Source organism: Schistocerca piceifrons, chromosome 1 (genome assembly GCF_021461385.2).
Source record: "Schistocerca piceifrons isolate TAMUIC-IGC-003096 chromosome 1, iqSchPice1.1, whole genome shotgun sequence".
Taxonomy (NCBI): domain Eukaryota; kingdom Metazoa; phylum Arthropoda; class Insecta; order Orthoptera; family Acrididae; genus Schistocerca; species Schistocerca piceifrons.
The window spans coordinates 1,138,370,691-1,138,392,884 of record NC_060138.1 but is presented as its reverse complement, the minus strand read 5'-3'; the positions used below and the strand labels follow the sequence as shown (position 1 = coordinate 1,138,392,884).

The window sequence follows — 22,194 nt, the reverse complement described above, 5'->3', positions numbered from 1 at the left end:
CAGAGTTATTGTGCGGTTCAGCCCCCAGTGGACCCTCCCTCCCTCCCCGGGAACGTCTTGCACAAGACAAACGAGTGTAACCCCAATGTTTGCGTGGTAGAGTAGTTACGGTGTATGCGTACATGTAGAAAGTGTTTGCGCAGCAATTGCCTACATAGTGCAACTGAGGTGGAATAAGGGGAACCAGCCTGCATTCGCCGAGGCAGATGGAAAACCGCCTTAAAAACCAACCACAGACTGGCCGGCACACCGGACCTCGACACTAATCCGCTGGCCGAATTCGTTCGGGGGATCGGCACGCCTTCCCGCCCGGAAAGCAGTGTGTTAGACTGCACGGCTAACCGGGTGGGCTTCTTCACTGTAATTACTCCTTTTTTTCACTCCATTTTCATTTCCTACATCTTTTACTTTCTGACTTGTGCATTTTTCATCAACCCCCTTCCCTCCTGTGTTACAAACAATGCACTTAGCTCTTCACTTTTATTAACTTGTGCACAATGTCTTAGTAGTAGTCTCTGTCTTGCATATTACCCTGTCTTCTACCTTTAAGCTCTAAGGTTTTCAGATCTTGTCCAGTGCAGTCCCCAACAATCAGTCTTCCCTTTTAATCCTGTCCGGTATGACTCCCCTGATCCACCGTTCTGGGTGACTTTCCTGAACTGTACCCCCTTCCCTAACCCGATCCAGTCCTTTTCCTTCACTCCTCTTCCTTCCCCTTCAACTCCTCTGCCAGAAGAAGGAGCCACTGGCTCCAAAAACATGTAAAAGTTAAATCCTTTTGTGTGTGTATTCCCCTGCCGTCACTTGGTGAGTAGATTTTTTATCTAACCATTTACATCGTATTATTAATAATTGATTCTTTTCATGTTGTTGTTATTCTATCCCAGTTCTCCAATGTTTATTTCAAATAGTACTGTTATCTTGTAGTATGGGTGTGTCACTAACTAAACTTGAATCTTAAACTATATAGTTATTATGGCAAGGACTGAGCAGAGTTTGAAAGGGTATTAAAAAAATTTAAATATGTTACTTTGTTCTAGTTTCTTGACTTTACCGGTCTAGTAGATCGAAGACTATTTTGCCTTGAGTGAGTTTGTCAGCAGACAGAATATACACCATCACAACTCTAAAGTTGATTTTGACATAATGATGTTATTAGTTAGTTATTATTACTTCTTGCAATATAAAACTGTACAGTGATGTAAACAATTAATACAAACTATGATATGGCAGGAGTGGAGTGGGGGTGGAGGGGGGGCGGATGCAACCACTCACCATTTAGGATCAGTGGGGCAACAGCTTTGGAGAAATAGAAATACTGAGCATGCAACAAGGATCCAAATTTTGTAGCTGAGCTTTAATCACCAAAATTTTGTTTGCATGTGTGTTTGCTCTTCAACATGTCTAAAGAGTGAGTAATACTTCCTTGCATCTGTGTTAATATGAAATTAATATTTTTTGATGTGTTCTATGAAAACCAAGTTTTTACAAAATTTTCCTTTTAATTTTATCATTAACACTAACCAGAGGGTTGGTTTGGAAGCTACCATGCTTTGGAACTTTTTATAATTCATTCTTGTAGAATCAAGTTTTAGACAAGGAAGTAATGCTTAAACTTAAATAAGGCACAGGAAAGCAAGCCCTTTTTTATTTTCAAATGGTGGCAGTTGTAAATGCAGTTCTGGGAAAGAATCACATGTTGTATTGTAACCCTCACTTCGGATTGAAAAGCATTTATTGAATACATATGAACTTTCTGTACAAATGTTAATGAACTTTCTGTACGAACATTAAAATTGTCTGTTATTCCACTAACAAAACAATAATAGTTCCTGACAGGAATTGATATAAGCCCAAGCATTACTGCTTCATTATACATGCATACTAAAATTATAATATTAAGCCAGTAACTGCGTAGCTGGTGTGGGGGGAGTGACACAGTGGAAGTGGCTGGAAACTGTGTGACATCATTATAGAGGCTCCTGAGAAATATTCAAGGCTGCTGGTGATGCTGGTATAGATACAGAGCACTTTTTGTAGGCCCAGAGCCATTTTGGAGTAGAGGCATCCCTTTGGGATGCAGCAGGTGTGGTCAATTTGACCATCAGTCAAGCTGAATCAACATTCATGGTCATGCCCCTCCTTGCAGGAAGGGAGAACCAGGTGGGGCGTAGAGAGAGTTACGATGTGGTTGCATCGGTGGATTGGCTCATGAGTGAGGTCTCTGACTTGGTTGAGTTGCTGGTGTCACATCCAGTGTGTTGTAGCCACCAACAGCAACTAGCATCTATGCAGTTCCACCATTGTCTGCCGGATCTATTCAAGACCTGTCCGAATGTGCATGCACAAACTGGCAGGCACTCATGTGCAATGGTGTGGCTGTGTCTGCTTTGTGTTCCTGGAGTGGAAACAAGAGGGCCATAAGTGTTCTGTGAGGTTGCCCCTGAAGGAGCTCTGCTGGGCTTCAACCATTGATGGAAGTGGACCTGTAAGAAGCTAGGAAAATGTTTAGCACTGAAACCAATTTAGCAAACTAAGGCTTTTAACATTTGAATTTTGAATGTACAAACAAAGCGTTCTGCCAGTCAGTTTGACACTTTATGTTAAAGTGGTGTGGTAAGATGTTTAATTCCATTGTGGGTGAAACACCTTTCAAAATTGTTGTCCAACAGCATGCAGGGTAACCCTCTACTGTGAACATACACTCTGTGGCTCCCACTGTGCTGCCATTGTCTGCTGCAGGCATATGCTTTATGGAAAGTGGGAGAAGTAGTCCACGACAGTTTATCACATGGATTTTAAGAAAGGGTCTGCGAAGCCAGCGTGAATTCACAAGAACTCCTCGAGTGTGAGGTTCCGAAAGGCCAATGATCTTTACAGCATTTGATGCCCCACATATTGCCTACCACGCAACCGCTATATCCAAAATTGGCTGCCAATGGCAACAGGGGGTGGGACTGGAAGTATCCAATGGAGAGTACTGCCAAGGCCATGGAGCAAAGTTAAACTGCTTAGTCGACATGTGACATTCGCATGCTTTATTTCACATGGGGAGTACAATGATGGCAATATGTGCTTAACAAGTGAAAGAGATACTGAAACAGGCGTCGAGGCATGTAGTCTCATTGTCCTTGTCAGACATGGAGCCACAACTCCGATCTCCAGTTAAGCATAGTAAGGGACAATCGTTGTTGAAGGTTTGGGTGCTAAACATAATTATGTACATGGAAGATCATCTGCAGCATAGTAAAAAAAAGAACAATTATGAGCACTTTTCGAATAAGTCCGCAGCAATATGACTGTGTAGTGCATAAGAAAAACTATGGCTATTCAAGGGAGGACAAGGTGCACTTGTTATAAAAACTGGTGTTTGCGTATTTCAAGGCTGCTTGATACAATTTACAGAATCTATGTGATAGTGACCTAGTACATTATGCACATCAGATTGTGCACGGCATCAATTACAGTGATTTCAAGGGAAGCACTGGATGGCTGCATTCCTTCAGACAGTGCTACAGAATTGGAAGATGTAATATAACCAGCCCAAAAATTTGTAGATGATGTGAATAAACTTATCCTATCATTCAGTAAGGAATTTGTTTTCAACTCCAACCAATTGGTATTCGAAGAGGAAATTCATATTAAAGGAATCCTGGAAATTAGAAGTACCAAGAGAGTTGTATCCAGATCAACTAACATCATTGCCTTAATGCGTTCATATACAATTATGTCGACTGTTAATCAAGATGTGCTGCCAGATGTTGGAGGTACCCTGTCCCCTAAGATTCTTTCTCGTGTGCGTGATCTTGCAAGGGCAGTAGGGAACACACAGGTCACAGCAAGCAAGAGTGGGAAAGCGAGCATAAGAGAACTGTGGTATGAGCAGTGCGTTTGGCAATCACTGGTCAAAATAACTTGCTTTTGCTTGATTTCTGGTCTATGTATAAAAATCCTACTGCTTTAAAGCAAACCGTCCCTCCTGAAAAGCATGTGACATTGCAGTTCATACCACCTGGAACCACTGGACAAATTAAGCCTCTGGGTGTTTGTTTTTCCATTTATAAAACATATTATTGCACTATCTGCAGTTACTCTTTAAAGAATAGCCAGTTTCACAATAAGCTTTACGACAGAATATTTTGCATTTGATTGTATGCCATCACATTCCACCACTTTTCATCACCCTGTTACACCTGTGTGATTCTGTATGTGTTGTTACTAGCTGAATATCCTGCACGGTTTGTAAATCCCAAGGAGTTCACCTTTGATCTTGGTGGTGCAAACCTTTGTGATTACCGTGGTGCACCATTTTTCATTCAGAGTTTGCAATGCAAATTAATGGTTCGTTTTGAACATTTCTTGGATGTCGACAATGTCCATTTTGTGAAGTGTAATACATGTATCCCACAGAAGGCTGATCTGTCCTGCTCCCGGACACTTGTCTTATGTCCCCTCCTGATGCACATGGTAAGTCATTAGCAGCTAAATTCTTTCCTGTCACAATTGTTAACAAAACAGTTTCAGATGAGCAACCTTGCACTCAAGAGGTTCCTTATCAGTTGCACTGGTGCTGGCCACAGAGAGAATGACTGGAATGGGGCTGGCTGGTGTGCTGACAAACAGCACACTGCCTAACCATCCCTGCAACATCATCGGCCATACCAAAACAGTAAATGTAACAATTCACCAGTTGCTTCACACTGGAAATTCCCCAGTGAGAGTGATGCGGGAGTTGGAAGATCGTAACTGCTGAAAATCCCAATAGCACTAGTCAGACCATTGGAAAAGCTCTTACTTCTTACAGAAGTAATTTAGCAGGTGGGCTGTGAAGGCTGCTGGGGAAATAGTGTACATAGTAATTTACTTTTCCTAGAAACACTTGAAGATCCTTGATGGATTTAGGCACCAGCATGTCCTGAATATCATCTACATACTGCTTGGTGAGCTGAAGGCCCTCCTCACTCAGTAAACAGCCAAAATAAATAACTGCTTTTTGAAAGAAGATGCATTTGGAAATATTACACCTAATAACTTTCTATGCAAGGGCTGCAAAAAAACAGCCATAGATTGCAAAAATGTTTTTTTGTCGTGTGGCCATTGACCAGAATATTGTTGAGACAATTCACACAATTCAAATACCTGCAGCAGTCTGTTCAAATGACCTGTGGAATATGGGTGAGGCACTAGCCAGGCCAAAAGGTAACCTATTTTATTGATGCAGTCTGAACAGTGTGTTGAATCTTCTTTAAGTCATTAAGAGACAGCTGAAAATATGTCTCCAGTAGATCACTTTTAGAAAATAAATTTCGTGCTGAAAGTTTAGAAAAAAGTTCATCTGGATGAGATAAGGGATAAGAATCAATGTCTGCTTCAGTATTAATTGTTTGCTTAAAGTCTCCACAGCACAGAACAGACCCTCCATGCTTCCTAACTGCCACTAACAGTAAAGCCCACTGACTGTACAAATCAGGAGAAAAAACTGTTTTGTGCTCTAACCTGTCTAGTTCAATCTTAACCTTATTCCTAATGCAATCAGGTGAGCTTGGAAAAGTTTCAGATTTGCCGTTGGTTTCAAGACAGTGCAAGGCTGAAAATCAACTGCTTTCCCCAAAAGAGGTTCAAACAATGGCACAAATTGTGTACAGAGTGTATCAGTGGCAGCACAAATTATCAATGATTTGACAGACTGCATTTCATGATGTAATGAAAATCTGAAAATAGAATACACCTGCAGAGAGAAAATTTTATGAACCGATGTATCCACCATAATCGAAAATGACAGCCATAGTTTTTGTTGATTGTGTTCACAGCTTTTATAAATTGTAGAAATGACGGTATGTAACACATTAAGCTGCTGTTCAGTTTATCCTTTATTATGCAACTGGTTTTGTTAACAGTAGGAACTACACACACACACACACACACACACACACACACGTCAAAAATATAATATTTCTAAATGGATGGATGTAACTTTTGCTGTTAACAAAAATCTGTGCTTGAAAATGGTCTTTGATTGAACAGTTGCACAGTAAAGAATAATTTGAACAACATATACGAAGTCTTCACGGGTTGTCAGCCATATAGCGTCGTCATCTTGTAGCAATGTTTCAATGAAATGCGTCTCCATCATCTTCACCTGAAGATGATGGAGATGCATTCCATCGAAACATTGCTATGAGACGACAACGCTACTCAGCTGACAACCTGTGAAGACTTCATATATGAAATTCACTTAGAAAGCCTGCACTCACATATAAGCTGAACAACACTTTTTTAAGGCATTACATAGTGTCATTTCCATAAAAAATGAATTGATTGTAAACAACCATCAGTTGTACACAACCTAAGCAGTGGCTATATCTCCAACTTTGATAGCACTTCACTGAATGAGGGAGTACACATACTAAATACATAGACTGGTTAACAACTAGACCAATGCAATGGTATCAAAAGGAAAGTCTTATACTGTTGCAAGTAGCTAAATTTTATGCATTGCCTGCACATGATCACTGGGGCCAGAGCCTAGTGCCCACCATGCTATGACATATACCTGCAGTGCAATGTTTATGTAAACACTTATAATATTTGCCCTGATTATTAGGCATTCTCATCTGGGATGCAAAGAAAAGCAGCCCAGGCAAGTAGGAGACAAGGTGTATTGCCAAAAACAACACCTGATACATGACAAGTTTTGTGGAGAGGCCAGTTGTCTTCTGTCAAATGAAACTTGTTTACAACTTTAGAGTCTGTTATGGAAACCTGCTGCATTTTATCACTATGGCTATGGGCCACATGTTAAAGATCAGTATCGTACCAAAAAGTTTACCACACAATTGGTGATATTTCAAATGCACACAATGTTTGTAGCACCTCAGCCAGGAAGGCGTCAGACTGTCTTAAGGCTTGTGTACATACCTTGTTATCCGGTTCTTAACAAGTCACTACAGCTCATATCCAATTTTTCATGTATGAGAGATGACACACATGTGAATTTTCATTTTCTAGTCTATCCCTTCAAATCTGAATCAAAGACACATAATTTACAGCTTGTGACTTGTGGTGCAATAAGAATTCTTGCCTGGCAGCTACTCTATGCATTTTGTTGGAAAATGTCAGATAATAATGAGAATGTCAGACAGTGGGAACACAGATGGATCAGACAATGATGCCAACTTTTGTTCCAAGTTATATAACTGTGTTCACATACAACAACAAAAAACCCACTGTTACTCCAGATACTTAATTTCATCTGCCCAGATGCGCAGGGCAAGACATATACTTCCCAGTCTTTTTGAACCTTGTTCAATGACTGAAATACCAAGGCAGCTAGCAGTGCCCGTGACTGCTGCAATGTAGAATTAGTGAAGTGCTTGACCCACTTCTGGTTGCTGATTTAGCTGTTGCTATCAAAGCTCAAGAAATTTTGCATCATTTGGAATGCTAGGCTAACCATAACTGGAACCTGCTCGCTGCCAATATTGTACCCTGACTTTCAGCCCAACAACATTTATGGAGCACAGATAAACTCGCTGCCACAACAGATTGAAATTCCAGAATTAGATTTTCACTCTGCAGCGGGGTGTGCCCTGATCTGAAACTTCCTGGCAGATTAAAACTGTGTGCCGGACCGAGACTCGAACTCGGGACCTTTGCCTTTTGCGGGCAAGTGCTCTACCAACTGAGCTACCCAAGCACGACTCACGCCCCGTCCTCACAGCTTTACTTCCGCCAGCACTTGCCCGCGACAGGCAAAGGTCCCGAGTTCGAGTCTCTGTCCGGCACACAGTTTTAATCTGCCAGGAAGTTTCATATCAGCGCACACTCCACTGCAGAGTGAAAATCTCATTCTGGAAACATCCCCCAGGCTATGGTTAAGCCATGTCTCCGCAATATCCTTTCTTTCAGGAGTGCTAGTTCTGTAAGGTTCACAGGAGAGCTTCTGTAAAGTTTGGAAGGTAGGAGGCGAGGTACTGGCGGAAGTAAAGCTGTGAGGACGGGGTGTGAGTCGTGCTTGGGTAGCTCAGTTGGTAGAGAACTTGCCCGCGAAAGGCAAAGGTCCCGAGTTCGAGTCTTGGTCCGGCACACAGTTTTAATCTGCCAGGAAGTTTCAGATTGAAATTGTCTATTAATCAATAATCCAAACAGTAATAGTTCTTGATAGAAATAATATAAGCAGTAGCTCCTGGCAGAAACATTGAAAGTCCAAGCACTACTACTTCATTATGCACGTGTATGGCTATTATAATTTTAAGGACAATCCCACTTTTCGTATGGTGATGGAAACCACGTGCCTGTCTGCCAAAGTACTATCTAGCACAAGGTTATGTTCATCCACGTAAACAGTGGTGATCTTAATTAACTTGTAGAAGCACATTGGAGAATAGCAATTGAGAATGAGTCCATTGTCAGACAGCCTTAATATTTGCCAGCTACAGAAATTCATGTGACCACCCTGCTATGTCTGCTTTCCCACGGCAGATGGCCACAACAAACATGGGTGATAATTTGCATATCAGTACATCCATATCTTGCATACGCATGTCTGACAGGGTTACTAAACATTGCTGCATCGTTATGGTTAGTGTCTACCGATTCTCTGACCTCATCCCCCGCCCCCCCCTCCTCCTCATCGCTCAACCCCCCCCCCCCCCCCCCAAAAAATGATCTGCCTGTTTTCAGCTGTCACATGACCACAGTTACATTAAGATAAACATAACTTCATTTATTTAGGAACAAGAAACCACAGAAGAAGGGAAGTTATTACACAGAATCATCACCATCCGAAGATGAGCTGCTGGAGGCCCTCGTAGAATTGCAGTTGCGACACGGCTGTCAGTATCATCTTGTGCACACCCCAGAGGAGCTTGGTGCAGCAATTGGGCAGCTTACAAAGGCTATTGCTGTGAAACCATTCAAGTTAGTATACATATGATGCAATTGGATGTTATCCGCAATGGTTTGCTAACTGTAACTAGAAAATTATGTTATTCAGAAGACAACAGAGCATTCCAACATTTGCCTTTAACTGCTGGACATATAATCTTCTGATGGAATTACAGTACAACTGTTTTGTAAGTCCACCTGCATTAATAAGATGAGAAGCAATTATCAGAATGTGAAAAGGAGGGAGGGTTCCTGACAGCTAACCTACAGTTAAAACTACAATAATAAAGAGTAGTACCTGCAATGCTTTTTGTGTGTGTGTGTGTGTGTGTGTGTGTGTGTGTGTGTGTGTGTGTGTGTGTGAGGGGGGGAGGTTGAGAGAGAGAGAGAGAGAGAGAGAGAGAGAGAGAGAGAGAGAGAGAGAGAGAGAGAGATTGCCTTTGATGTGAGTACTTTGTACAGACTACATTATTTTTGCTGTTCAACTGTAGATGGATGCAAGACCTAGAGAAACTTTCACAAATAGCCTCAAGTGTACACCTACATAGATAAACAAGTACGGATTGTTGTATAATTTTCAAATTGGGTGTCATTTTAGAATTATCTCGCACATAAGACTTAATGAGAGATGAGGATGTGAGAGAAAATGGAACTGAATTAAGATACATTTTCACTTGGTAAAAACTTTCTAAAGCCAAGACCAAATAAATATTTCTTTATTTCCAGACAACCAGTTTCGACAGACTTTGCTGCTGTGTACAGGTGTTCAAAAATTTGTGTTATGAAGTGCGTTAATTTTGAGTTGGACCTCACGCCAACTCAAAATGAACACATTTTATAACATAAATTTACAATTCTGTTCATCATTGTGTTGTTGTATTGTCACTTTCTTCTACTAATATCACTGATATTTTTGTTCTCCACATACCACTTACACCATTTGCCTCTTCCTCCTCCCACCTAGCAAATTTGTTGGACAGTCTTGAAGTTAATTAGAAGCATGAGCTGATTCACACCTACCAGGCCATACTCCAGTTGAGCTTGTGATATAAAATTACTACTTGTTGACAGTTGTATTGTTGGATCAGACATTGATTGTTTGATTGCAGTAGGATAAAACACACACACAATCATCTGCTTGTCCTTCACGACCCCACATCCCACCATCACTCATCCTGGGCAAAATCCCTAATAAATATTGATAATATCTTTGTAGACAGATCTAGGGAAGAAAGTCATATCACAAAACCAATAATAAATGGGCTATCTGATCATGACATGCAGCATGCTGTGTTAAATGTTGAAACTTGTCAGGATAAAAACTCTATTAAATCTGAGTACAGGAGGGTAATAAATAAGTCAAAAATTGAGAAATTCAGGAAATTGCTGAAAGACATTGACTAGATAGTTGTTCACAATACATCTGACTCAAATGGAAAATACAAAGCATTCATTAATAAAGTTGCCTCCACTTTTGAGAATTGTTTTCCCCTAAAGAATAGAATAGAATATTTTTATTTACCTTTCAGTATTTTTCATACAATTTGCTTCGTCAAAGTTTACAATGGAGTACAGTTAAGCACAATAAACACTTACATACACAGAATTATTTAGCTTATTTAAGAATTGAAAACATTTCTTTATCACTTATTAAAAGCTTATATTATAGTGAGTACTCCCTAGGAATTCTTCAATTGTATAGAGTTCACTGCATTTTAACCAGTTTTGCAATACACTCTTGAATTTATTAAATGGGGCTGTATGAGCTGAGTATGGTAACTTATTAAAAACTTTTGTGCCCAAATGTTTATAGTTATTAACAAGCAACTATTTCTGGTATTGTGTGTGTGTGTGTGTGTGTGTGTGTGTGTGTGTGTGTGTGTACATCACATCTCGCGGTGCATTTGTCCAGATTTTCTTTAGCATACATTAAACAGTTATACAATGTACATGCTAGGTACTGTCAATACACTGAGATATTTAAAGTGGTTTCTGCAGTAATCTCTGGGTACTAATCCTAGTATACATCTGATGGCCTTCTTTTGCCATCTGAAAATACATTTAGCCCCTGAGGAATTACCCCAGAGCAAAATTCCATACTCCAGATGGGAATGGAAGAAAGCAAAATGTGAGTGGAGTAACAGCTGTTTGATCACACTGTTTCTCAGTTTGTACAGTAAAAAAAAGAAGTACACAGGCTAGTTTGCTGCACAGGTGATTGGTGTGTTCTTCCCTGGATAGTTTTTGGTCTATGTGCAATCCAAGTAGTTTCACTGCTTTATTTTTACTTTTTGTAGCTTTTAGATTACAAATTATTTCTTCTGTTTTTGTATTGTTTATGCACAGTTGATTGGCCTGACACCAGTGACTAGTAATTTGCATTATTTCTCTGTTGTTATCCACCACAGTTTGTAAATTGTCACCTGAGGTTATTAGTGTTATATCATATAGTTATAGCATACAGTATATTCTTACATGGTATATAATTCGAGAAATTGTTAATATAGACAATAAACAGGAAAGGCCCAAGAACCAAGCCTTGGGGTATTCCTCTTTTTATAGGGAGTATTGCTGATCTCTGTTTATTTGCATATACAAGCTGTAACCTACTGCTTAAATAAGATTTGAATAAGGTGAGTGGTATATCTTCAGTGCCGTAGTATTCTAACTTTTTAATGATTATGTCATGAGACACTGAATCAAATGCTTTGCTTAAATCAAAAAGTGTTCAAGATATATGCAGCCTCTTTTCATCTGCTTCATATACATTGTTCACCAAAGCTTCAATTGCTTTTATAGTTGATAGGTGAGACCTGAATCTGAATTGCTGTTCATTTAATAGTTTGTTGCTTTCAAAATAGCTGTATAGCTGCATATGCATGCAATTTTCTATTATTTTGGATATGATTGGTACTATTGATATGGGTCTGTAGTTGTTTGGGAGGTTTTTATCACCTTTTTTATACATAGGTAGTGTAACTGTGAGCTTAAGACATTGTGGAAAAATTCCTTCATCTAGTACTCTGTTTGACAGTGAGAGAAGTGGCATTTTGATTTCCTTTGCTACACACTTTATGATGAAATTACGGAGTCCATAATAGTTTTCTGTTTTGGAATTGCTTAGTTTGTTTATCGATTTGCAAATTTAATTTAGGGTGATAGGATTCCAAGTAAATTTCTCACTAGTCTGGTTTGTATGGATGAGTAGTGCTTCTGCATCTATGGTAGAATTATTGAGTGGAGTGGTGGTGGCAGTATTTACAAAATAATCATTGAATGTATCACAGTCTATAGGGATGTTGTTTTCTTTATTGATGTTATTAATTTCCTGTTTTATGACATTCCACGCTGCTTTACATTTATTTTTGGAATTCAAAATGTATTCATCATTTGCATTGCACTTAGCCCCTTTTATTTCTGATTTGTAAAGTTTTCTCATATTTATGTAATTTGCCTTGTCTTGATCACTTTTATTAGACTTCTCCTTCAGAATTAGAAGTAGTATCCCAGGTTTGTTAAGTTTTGGAGTGTACCACTTGTTAGTAGGACATTGCTTATGTGTATTATCAGGATGTTGTCATTTGTTTACAGTGGGGCACGTCTTTTCTACAATGTGCTTAATTTCTGTGAGGAAAATAGTAAAGCATTCATCAGTTGCCTTATTATTATTAATTTTATGAGACCAATCAATTTCCTGTAACTCATTAATCATGTTGTTTACATTGGATTCTCCTAGAAGTCTATATGTCACTTGTCTTTCTTTAGTGTTGAGTTCAGAATTTTCTATTTGAAGCCATAGTCCTGCATGATCTGATATTTCTAATTATGTTATCAAGACATGCATTCTGTTTGGTGGCTTTTCATTAAGACAATAATAGTTCAATGGCTTCAAAGAATTAACCATATAGATAACATGTCTCTTCTTTGCCCTTATATCTATGTTAATATCACCTACAATTATAATTTTATGTTGTTTATATTTGACAACTGCAAAATTAGTGTTTTAATTTTTTCTACAAATATTATTTCATCAGATCTTGGAGTTTGATACACTGACACAATTACAATTTTTTGTGCATGTATTACCATTCCGGCTACTTCAAATATGCCTTCAAGGCACATTTTGCTAAGGTCTACTACTGAATAATCTAAATCTAATTTGTTTTTAATGTAGATTGAGACTTCACCATGTGAAATGCTTCCTCTGCAATAGCTAGTAACTAGGAAATATCCTGGAGGAACACACAAGTCTGTTTCAGACTCTTTCATCCAGTGTTCATTGATACACAACATACTGCAGTTAATTTTATCAAGCCAATACTGCAGTTCATTGATTTTACCACAAAGTGATTGTACATTTATATGTAGAAGGAGAACATTGTTATCTGCACAGAAAGGTATTTTGATGTCACAAGATCTTGCATGTTCATGTATTTTCACCGATTGATCTAAAACAACACAGTTATCTGAATTAATTACTTTGCTGCAGTTTTCCCTTAACGTGGTTTCTACCCTTCCTTCCCCTGTAATGTTGTATTGCATAAAAAAGGAGGTCCATAAGTGTCCCCAGAAATAGTGTCTTTTAAAACTAGACAGTTGCATTCTTGAATTTAATTTATAATTTTGCTTATCTCGTGACAGAGAAATTTTTTACCCTGGTAATTCAGATGCTCACCGTGTTCAGTGTGCAGATTTTTCGCCAGTCTGTTGATATCTACTACATTGCATTTTGCGTAAGTAGAGCATAATTGTTTTATTCTAGTGTTGGTTTTGTGGGTTTCTTTATTCACACACACATTATACGTGAAGTCATGTCTATGAGGTATCGTCACAACAACAGTGTTTTTCATCATATTTACGTTTAAAAAATCCCTCAAACCTGTTATGCACTTTCCAGATTCGTTATGAGCTATGTTGTTGGCACCCGCCACACAAACAGCGAGGTAACTCAACTCATACATAAGTCAAAAAATAAACCGTGGATTACACAAGGCATAAAGATATCATGTTGGACAAAAATGAGACTCTATCTACTATCTAGAAACAGCTCTGAGGTTGGAATTGTAATGCATTACAAAGAATACTGCGAAATATTGAAGCAAGTAATCCAGCAATCAAAGCAGCTTTATTATGAGAAAAAGATAATTACATCAGGTAACAAAATAAAAACTGTATGGGATATTGTGAAGACAGTGACATGTGGGGCCAAAAAGGAAGAGGAACATTCTTGTGTATATTAATGACCTCTCATCTGTTACATTGCCAGATGCTAAGTTTGTTTTGTTTGCAGATGACACAAACATTGCAATAAGTAGCAAGTCAAGTGCAGATTTATAAATAGCTGCTAATCAAATTTTCACTGACATCAATAAGTGATTTAAAGTTAATTCTTTGTCATTAAACTTTGAGAAGACTCAGTATATGCAGTTCAGAACCTGTAAGAGATTACCTCCCAGCTTGAGTATAACGTATGAAGACATGCAGATCAAAGAGGTTCGGGGATTACAACTTAATAATAAATTCAGTTGGGAAGGGCATACCACAGAATTGCCTAAGTGCCTAAACAAGTCTGTATTTGCCATGAGAATGATGTCGGATGTAGGAGATATATTTATATTAAAAAAAACTTGCATACTTTGTTTACTTTCATTCTAGTATGCATTATGGGATCATATTCTGGGGCGACTCATCAAACCGACCAAAAGTTTTTAGGGTGCAAAAGCATGTGATAAAAATCATCTGTGGTGTAAATTTGAGAACATCTTGTAGAAACCTGTTCAAGGAACTTTGTATTCTAACCACTGCTTCTCAGTATATTTATTCCTTAATAAAACTTGTTAATACATCTCTATTTCCAACCAATAGCTCAGTACACAGTATCAATACTAGGAATAAGAAGAATTTACATAAAGGCCTAAAGTCACTTACCTTGGTCCAAAAAGGGGTCCAATATTCAGGAACACACATTTTTAATAAATTGCCAGCAACCATTAAAAACTTGATTTCAGATAAAGCACAGTTTAAACAGAGTTTGAAAGACTTTTTGATAGGCAACTCCTTCTACTCCATAGATGAATATCTTAACAGAGACTGTTAAGTCAGCTTAAGTAAAAATATCTGTTAGATTTTAGTTTTGACAACACTTGGTCACAACAGTCAAGATTAGGTATTTTGCATATGATAAATTTATTAATAGTGCATAACAGTGTTTCATTCTGACAGTGTGTTAATTCTGTAAATACACTGCTGGCCATTAAAATTGCTACACCAAGAGGAAATGCAGACGATAAGTGGGTTATCATTGGACAAATATATTATACTAGAACTGACATGTGATTACATTTTCATGCAATTCGGGTGCATAGATCTTGAGAAATCAGTACCCAGAACAACCACCTCTGGCCGTAATAATGGCCTTGAAATGCCTGGGCATTGAGTCAAACAGAGCTTGGATGGTGTGTACAGGTACAGCTGCCCATGCAGCTTCAACACGATACCACAGTTCATCAAGAGTAGTGACTGGCGTATTGTGACGAGCCAGTTGCTTGGCCACCATTGACCAGACGTTTTCAATTGGTGAGAGAGATCTGGAGAATGTGCTGGCCAGGGCAGCAGTCGAACATTTTCTGTATCCAGAAAGGCCCGTACAGGACCTGCAACATGCGGTTGTGCATTAGCCTGCTGAAATGTAGGGTTTCGCAGGGATCGAATGAAGGGTAGAGCCACGGGTCGTAACACATCTGAAATGTAACGTCCACTGTTCAAAGTGCCGTCAATGCGAACAAGAGGTGACCGAGACGTGTAACCAATGGCACCCTATACCATCACGCCGGGTGATACGCCAGTATGGCGATGACGAATACACACTTCCAATGTGTGTTCACCGTGATGTTGCCAAACACGGATGCAACCATCATGATGCTGTAAACAGAACCTGGATTCATCCGAAAAAATGATGTTTTGTCTTTCGTGCACCCAGGTTCGTCGTTGAGTACACCATCGCAGACGCTCCTGTCTGTGATGCAGCGTCAAGGGGAAGCACAGCCATGGTCTCAGAGCTGATAGTCCACGCTTCTGCAAACATCATCAAACTGTTCGTGCAAATGGTTGTTGTCCTGCAAACGTCCCCATCTGTTGACTCGGGGATTGAGACGTGGGTGCACGATCCGTTACAGCCATGCGGATAAGACGCCTGTCAGCTCGACTGCTAGTGATACGAGGCCATTGGGATCCAGCACGGCATTCCGTGTTACCCTCCTGAACCCACTGATTCCATATTCTGACAGCCATTGCATCTTGACCAACGCGAGCAGCAATGTCGCGATACTATATAGTGCAATCGCGATAGCCTACAATCCGACCTTTATCAAAGTCGGAAACATGATGGTACACATTTCTCCTCCTTACACGAGGCATCACAACAACGTTTCGCCAGGCAATGCTGGTCAACTGCTGTTGGTGCATGAGAAATCGGTTGGAAACATTCCTCATGTGAGCACGTTGTAGGTGTCGCCACCGGCACCAACCTTGTGTGAATGCTCTGAAAAGCTAATCATTTGCATATCACTGCACCTCCTTCCTGTCAGTTAAATTTCACGTCTGTATCACATTATCTTCGTGGTGTAGCAATTTTAATGGCCAGTAGTGTGTTAGCTGTCCCAGTTTACTGCATTGTATTAACTTATTTTCAACTATCTCCTGACAAATGATCAGGGGTAGTAAGTATTATATTCAACTATTTTATGTTTGTATGTCATACTTACTCACATGTTCCACACCCATGAGAATCAACTCATTTTTTGGGTCTATGGAACAAAAACTGAATCTAATCTAATCTAAATATAACGATATTTTGCCAAAATGTTGTGGAATATTTATTTCTGAGCTCAGAGAGATGCCTGTTTTATGGAGACACTGGAGAATGAAGAAATCACTTAAGGAGTGTGACATTGGTATATAGTAGACCCAGATACTGAATATCATATGTGGGGACACTCTTATGTTAGGTGGTCCACAGGTGACACTCTCGTCTTCAACTATTCAAGAACTCTGAATTACATTGAGAGAGGAATGAGCAGCTTGATTACAGAACTTATGGAGAATGTCCCAACTGATTCACTGATTCTGTGGACATGCTGCTTACGAATTGTTGACCTGTATGGAGTAATGACTGTACTTGCTGCTGTATACTATTACTCTGACCACAGCTTTTTGTCATCCAGTTTTCATCTCTGTTGAATATTCCTTGCCTCTGTGTTAATAGTTATCATATTCTACAGGTTTTTGTACAGTATTGTGGTTGATTACAATGAAGAAAATAAATAGTAAGCATTCATTATTTGATAAATTATTTAGGAGACCAGTAACATGATATTGGTGCTCTACATTCATTCTTAATGGCAATATTTACCTGCAGAAATAATGTAATATTTATTCGTCTGTTTCACATTTGTGTGTTGGTGTGGCCAAGTATTATTTCAGCTATGATAAAAAGCACTGGAATTATCGTGGTTATGGTTTATTTTGTTCATTTTAATTATACAGTCACAGTGTTCTGACAGCTCATAATGGATAAAACATGCTTATGTTTGTACCAATTGTAGACTGCTTTTCACGTCATACAAGAGGCGTTTAGTCGCATGTAGGCACAATGAAAAGAATGTTAAAAATATTTTAGCTTTCAGATAGGGGCCTTTTTCAGAAGTAGAAAACTCACACGCATTCTCATAAAAATAATATAATAAAAACAACTTATATGGAAGGTGAAATCTTTCAAGCATTCTTTTTCATTGTATGACTCAGTGCCTTCTGTATGTGGTGGATAGCACTCTGTCCTTTCCTTATTGGTGTTCTTTACTAGCCCTGCCAGACATCAGACTAATAACCTAAAACCTAGGTTGAAAAAATAAATAATTGGTGAAACAAGTGGTAAATAAGTGTTTTTTTATGCTTAAATTCTTTTACATTTTCACCTGTCTGTTTGCATATATACTCTTAATGTGTTTATGTAGATTGGAAAAGCAGGAGGAACAGATGAAAGAGACAGACTGGTTTGCAGCAGGTGACTCTAACGACTGTGTGAAGGTGGACAAACACGGCAACGGGATGCTGCAGCTGTGGCGGCAGCAGCTATGCCAGTTCCCACTGGCGAGCTTAGCCACAGCCGAAGCTATTTCCGCTGTTTACCCTTCACCACGTGCCCTTCTAGAGGTAAACAGAAAATGTGTATCTTGCAGTGTTCCAGTTAATAGCATGCTCTACTGCTGTATCATTTTTCTTAAAACTTAACCAAGAACAGAAAAACTACATCAAATGATTAAATTGTGATAGGCTATTGTGAATTCCTAGGGCAATTCTTTCTTCACTGTCTGAGGTGACAGTTCGCGCAGTAAACCTGTAGTTTGTTTGGATTGAAGTTGTCTATAATAATTGTCACAGGTGGAATCAGCGAATATTTATTGAGAGAGCTCTTGGTGTTCTATTATAGTTTGTACAATCTATCTCATCATGTTAATATTGTTCGTATTTCATTGACTCTTGTGCCTAATTGTGTCATGGCTATCCCTCTACCTATATAGTCATGTTAGAGTACATACTCTAAAGACACATCCTGTGCTTATAAAACAAGAGAGTGCAATAAATATATCCTTATTTTAAACTGTGGATTTGTTCAAATAACAATCTCAGTTTGCAAACTTGCCCCATTGTTGACGCACACTAATCAGTGTTTGAAACTAGTTATGATCTTCAAACTGCTACAACACGTGACACATTTCCTTCATAGTTTGCTCACATATAACACTAGCTATACCATATTTTTGCTGGTTTTGGTATTATAGCTTGCATGATACAAAAATATGGTGCTTCAAGGCACTGGTGCATTAAATGTTCCTCAGAAACATGTAATGGATAATCCAGGATAGAAAAATTACAGTATTATGAAAAGGATACATTGTTACCCACTATATAGCGAAGATGTTGAGTCCCAGACAGGCATCACTGGCCTCAGCAGCCAGAGACAGTGGTCGTGTGTGTGTGTGTGTGTGTGTGTGTGTGTGTGTGTGTGTGTCTTCTAATTCAGAAGACGACGTTTTGGCTGAAAGCTTACTTCAGGTTACCTTGCATTCAGAAAGCTGTTATATTGACTTGTAAATAATAGATTCCAGCTGTCAGTCATCCTTTTTAAATTTTATTGGCATAGCTAGATTTCAGCTACAATCTAGCCATTCTCAATGCACTATCTTTTTTTATCAATGCATGTAATGCATGTTGGGCGGACTTCATCCACACTTCATTGAATACTCAATTCAAGTATTCAATGAACTGTGGATGAAGCCCAACCAACAGGCATTACATGAATTGATCAAAAATAATAGTGCATTGAGAATGGCTAGTTTCTAGCTGAAATCTAGACTAGCCAATAAAATTTAAAAAGGACAACTGATAGCTGAAAGCTTACTTGTTTAGCAGCATTTTTGTTGTGCCATGTGCGACTCAACATCTCCACTATATGGTGAGTAGCAATCAATCCTTTTCATAATATTGCTGAAAACATGTAACTTTGATACAGTTCATTATAATAAAATGATAAAGTATTTTATGTTTGTGGTTAAAAGAGCTACTGGTTGCATATATGGAACTCAAAATTTTGACGTATCTGTATTAATAGTTCCAGGTTTCAGCAATTTTTTAGTGTTTCATGGCATACAGGCTGAGACAAATTGATGCAAGAAGTCTCTTCTTTGACACCTCTTACAGTACCTACAGAAAATGCTGTTAAAAGACTATGTTCAACAACACGTTTCTGCACAGCGTGAAATTAAATTCACCTGCTGTCACATAAAACGCTCAGTGTTTCTACAGGCCATTAGTAAATTTCTGCTTGCAAGTGAGAGCAATACCAGTAGCAGCAAAACAACACTCAAGTGTGTCATTTAAAGTTTTTTGTTCATTTATTAGTGTATTCAAAAGATAGTGAATGAAGGTGTAGCGAAGGATCCATGTTGTTACTGTTGTGGTCTTCAGTCCAAAGGCTGGTTTGATGCAGCTCTCCATGCTACTCTATCTTGTGCAAGCCTCTTCATCTCTGAATAACTACTGCAACCTACCTACTTCCCTCCAGTACTAAATTGGTGATCCCTTGATGTCTCAGATTATGTTCTATCACTGGGTGTATACGACCCGGGACAATCTGGAGATATGGGAAAAGCCCAGGAATTTTTCATCTGGGAGAAAACTGGGAAAAACCTGGGAGTTTTTTAGAATTCTGGGAATTTTTCATTGTTTTAGTTCTCTGTTAAATTTTTGTAATTTTGACTGGTAAGAACCAATACTCTAACAAAGAATATTACTATATCCAGCTACGGCAGAATAATACTTAAACAATAAAACATAAACGAGAGAAAAAAACAAAAATAATTTAAATTGCAAAGGAAATGTGCCATATACAACAACACACAGTGCTCATGCAAGCATCTGTCAACAGCAAAATGTGTCAGAGGCTTCTAAAGTTTCCAGAAAAAGGAGCCACTGGCTCTGAAAGCTTAAACATTTCCACAGCTTTTATTTGTATTTTCTCCTGCTGCCACTTTAATCTGTTAAGTGGACAGCATTACCATTATGTTAACACACTGGCATCGCCCAATTCCCTGTCACCCAATGTGCTTTATAGCACAATAGACGTCACCAATTGTGTAGCTTGGATTTTCCCGTGTGGCAACACCACTTCAGAGTCTAACACATAGAAACATAAACTACTGCAGATGATTGGTCCCATCACCTTAAGCTTGCTCAATATTCCTGATGCTATCTTATTGCCTCCTTTTGTCCTCCTCATATCTGCCATAATTTATTTCCCCTTGTTTGTACATTATTTATGTAATGTTCTGTCCCATGGTATTTCTTTCCTTTGTTACTGCCCCTCCATTATGTGTGATTCTTCCCCCCCCCCTCTTTCTTTTCACTTTTATCTTTTCTCTTTATTTCAATTATTAGGTTTTTCTTCAATTGAAATGTGTGTTTCAGAAAGTACGCCACTTCTAATAGTGTTTGAGATTAATGTAATTTGAACAGGAACACAAGACATAACACATTTCTCTTCAGTACATAAGATTTAAGAATGGAAAACAATATCTTGGATGTAACTCCATTTATTATAGCTCTTTGTAAGTCTTTCTATCCAGCACTCTCTCACAAACTTGGCTATCTATTCTGCCAGCTGCGTTCAATCACCTAATTAGGATCAAATCGGTGAGAGTTTTATTCTTGTAAAACTACGTTTTAATGTACCACAAGGCATTAAATCACAGGATGGAAATGCACAACTTTTGTAACTGAGATGGCAGCAAAACTCATCACACATAAAACACAAATTTGTTGATGGCAGTGTGACAGATTGCAATGTCTTGCTGAAATAGCAACATTATGATGCTTTTCTATCTCAAATAATTGTCTGCTCATTTCCTTGTGATGAGTAACTAACCAGAATATTTGAAGATACTGCATACTGCATCGTGGTTGTTAAAACACCAACTACTGAGAGCTATTGCACCTTAAACTGTGTGGACCTACACAGCAATAGAGTAAGTGCAATGTTGTTATTAACAGCAGATTTCAAGGAGGACAGAAGCTTTTCAGCTTCCTTGTAAAACCCATGTCTTAAAAACACACCACACCATCAATGTACTTTTCAATGCCTGATCATATGGAAATTTTAGCAGACGCCTCGTAAGTCCTGCCTTGCTTGTAACACAACTTATCAATGAATACGTACTGTGTATCTGTATACCTTTTTCATGGTAGAGAATGAACATGCTTTATGCCTGTTCACTACACATCAAGGATCAAAAACATAAAATATCCTCCTGTCTATCCATTATCACAAAAATAAGTATTTCATACCATGACACTATTGAATCTCAAAGTTGAAATTTGTACTGAAGTTTGATATCATAAAGGTCTATTAATTGTGAAATTTTCAGATTTTTATCTGGTCCCTCAACAAAGATATTGCAGGCCACAAAAAGGAAAATTTTTAAAAAATCAGTTTTTTTAAAATAGTGTATTTTTTTTAGTGTAAGATACTGACTATTGATACTCTATAAAAAGTTACTGTACTATATAGTAATAGAAGGAAAAAATATTAAATCAGAGAAATTAATCTTTGTTTGGAAAATTACTGTTCAAAAATTGAGTTTTTTTTAATTTGTGTCTGATAACTTTGAACCTATTAAAAATATGTTAAAGAATACATTCAGCTAAGTGATAATGATATTAATTTATAGCCTAGTGTGTGTTGAACTAAATGCA

General features: G+C 38.5%; 1 protein-coding gene and 1 non-coding gene across 7 annotated transcripts in view; one reads left to right on the top strand and one right to left on the bottom strand.

The window, feature by feature from the left end:
* The window catches only part of LOC124801037 (crossover junction endonuclease EME1), a 68,201-nt gene that overhangs the window by 37,764 nt on the left and 8,243 nt on the right, over window positions 1–22,194 (top strand). For all 6 annotated transcript variants that reach the window (XM_047263047.1, XM_047263045.1, XM_047263046.1 and 3 more), the window contains exons 8-9: window positions 8,734–8,919; window positions 17,898–18,096. In XM_047263047.1, coding sequence (XP_047119003.1) covers window positions 8,734–8,919; window positions 17,898–18,096 — 385 coding nt within the window. The remainder of the gene's footprint in view (window positions 1–8,733; window positions 8,920–17,897; window positions 18,097–22,194) is intronic.
* On the bottom strand, window positions 7,623–7,697 carry Trnal-caa. Its single transcript has one exon. It is a non-coding gene; the product is annotated as a tRNA-Leu (tRNA).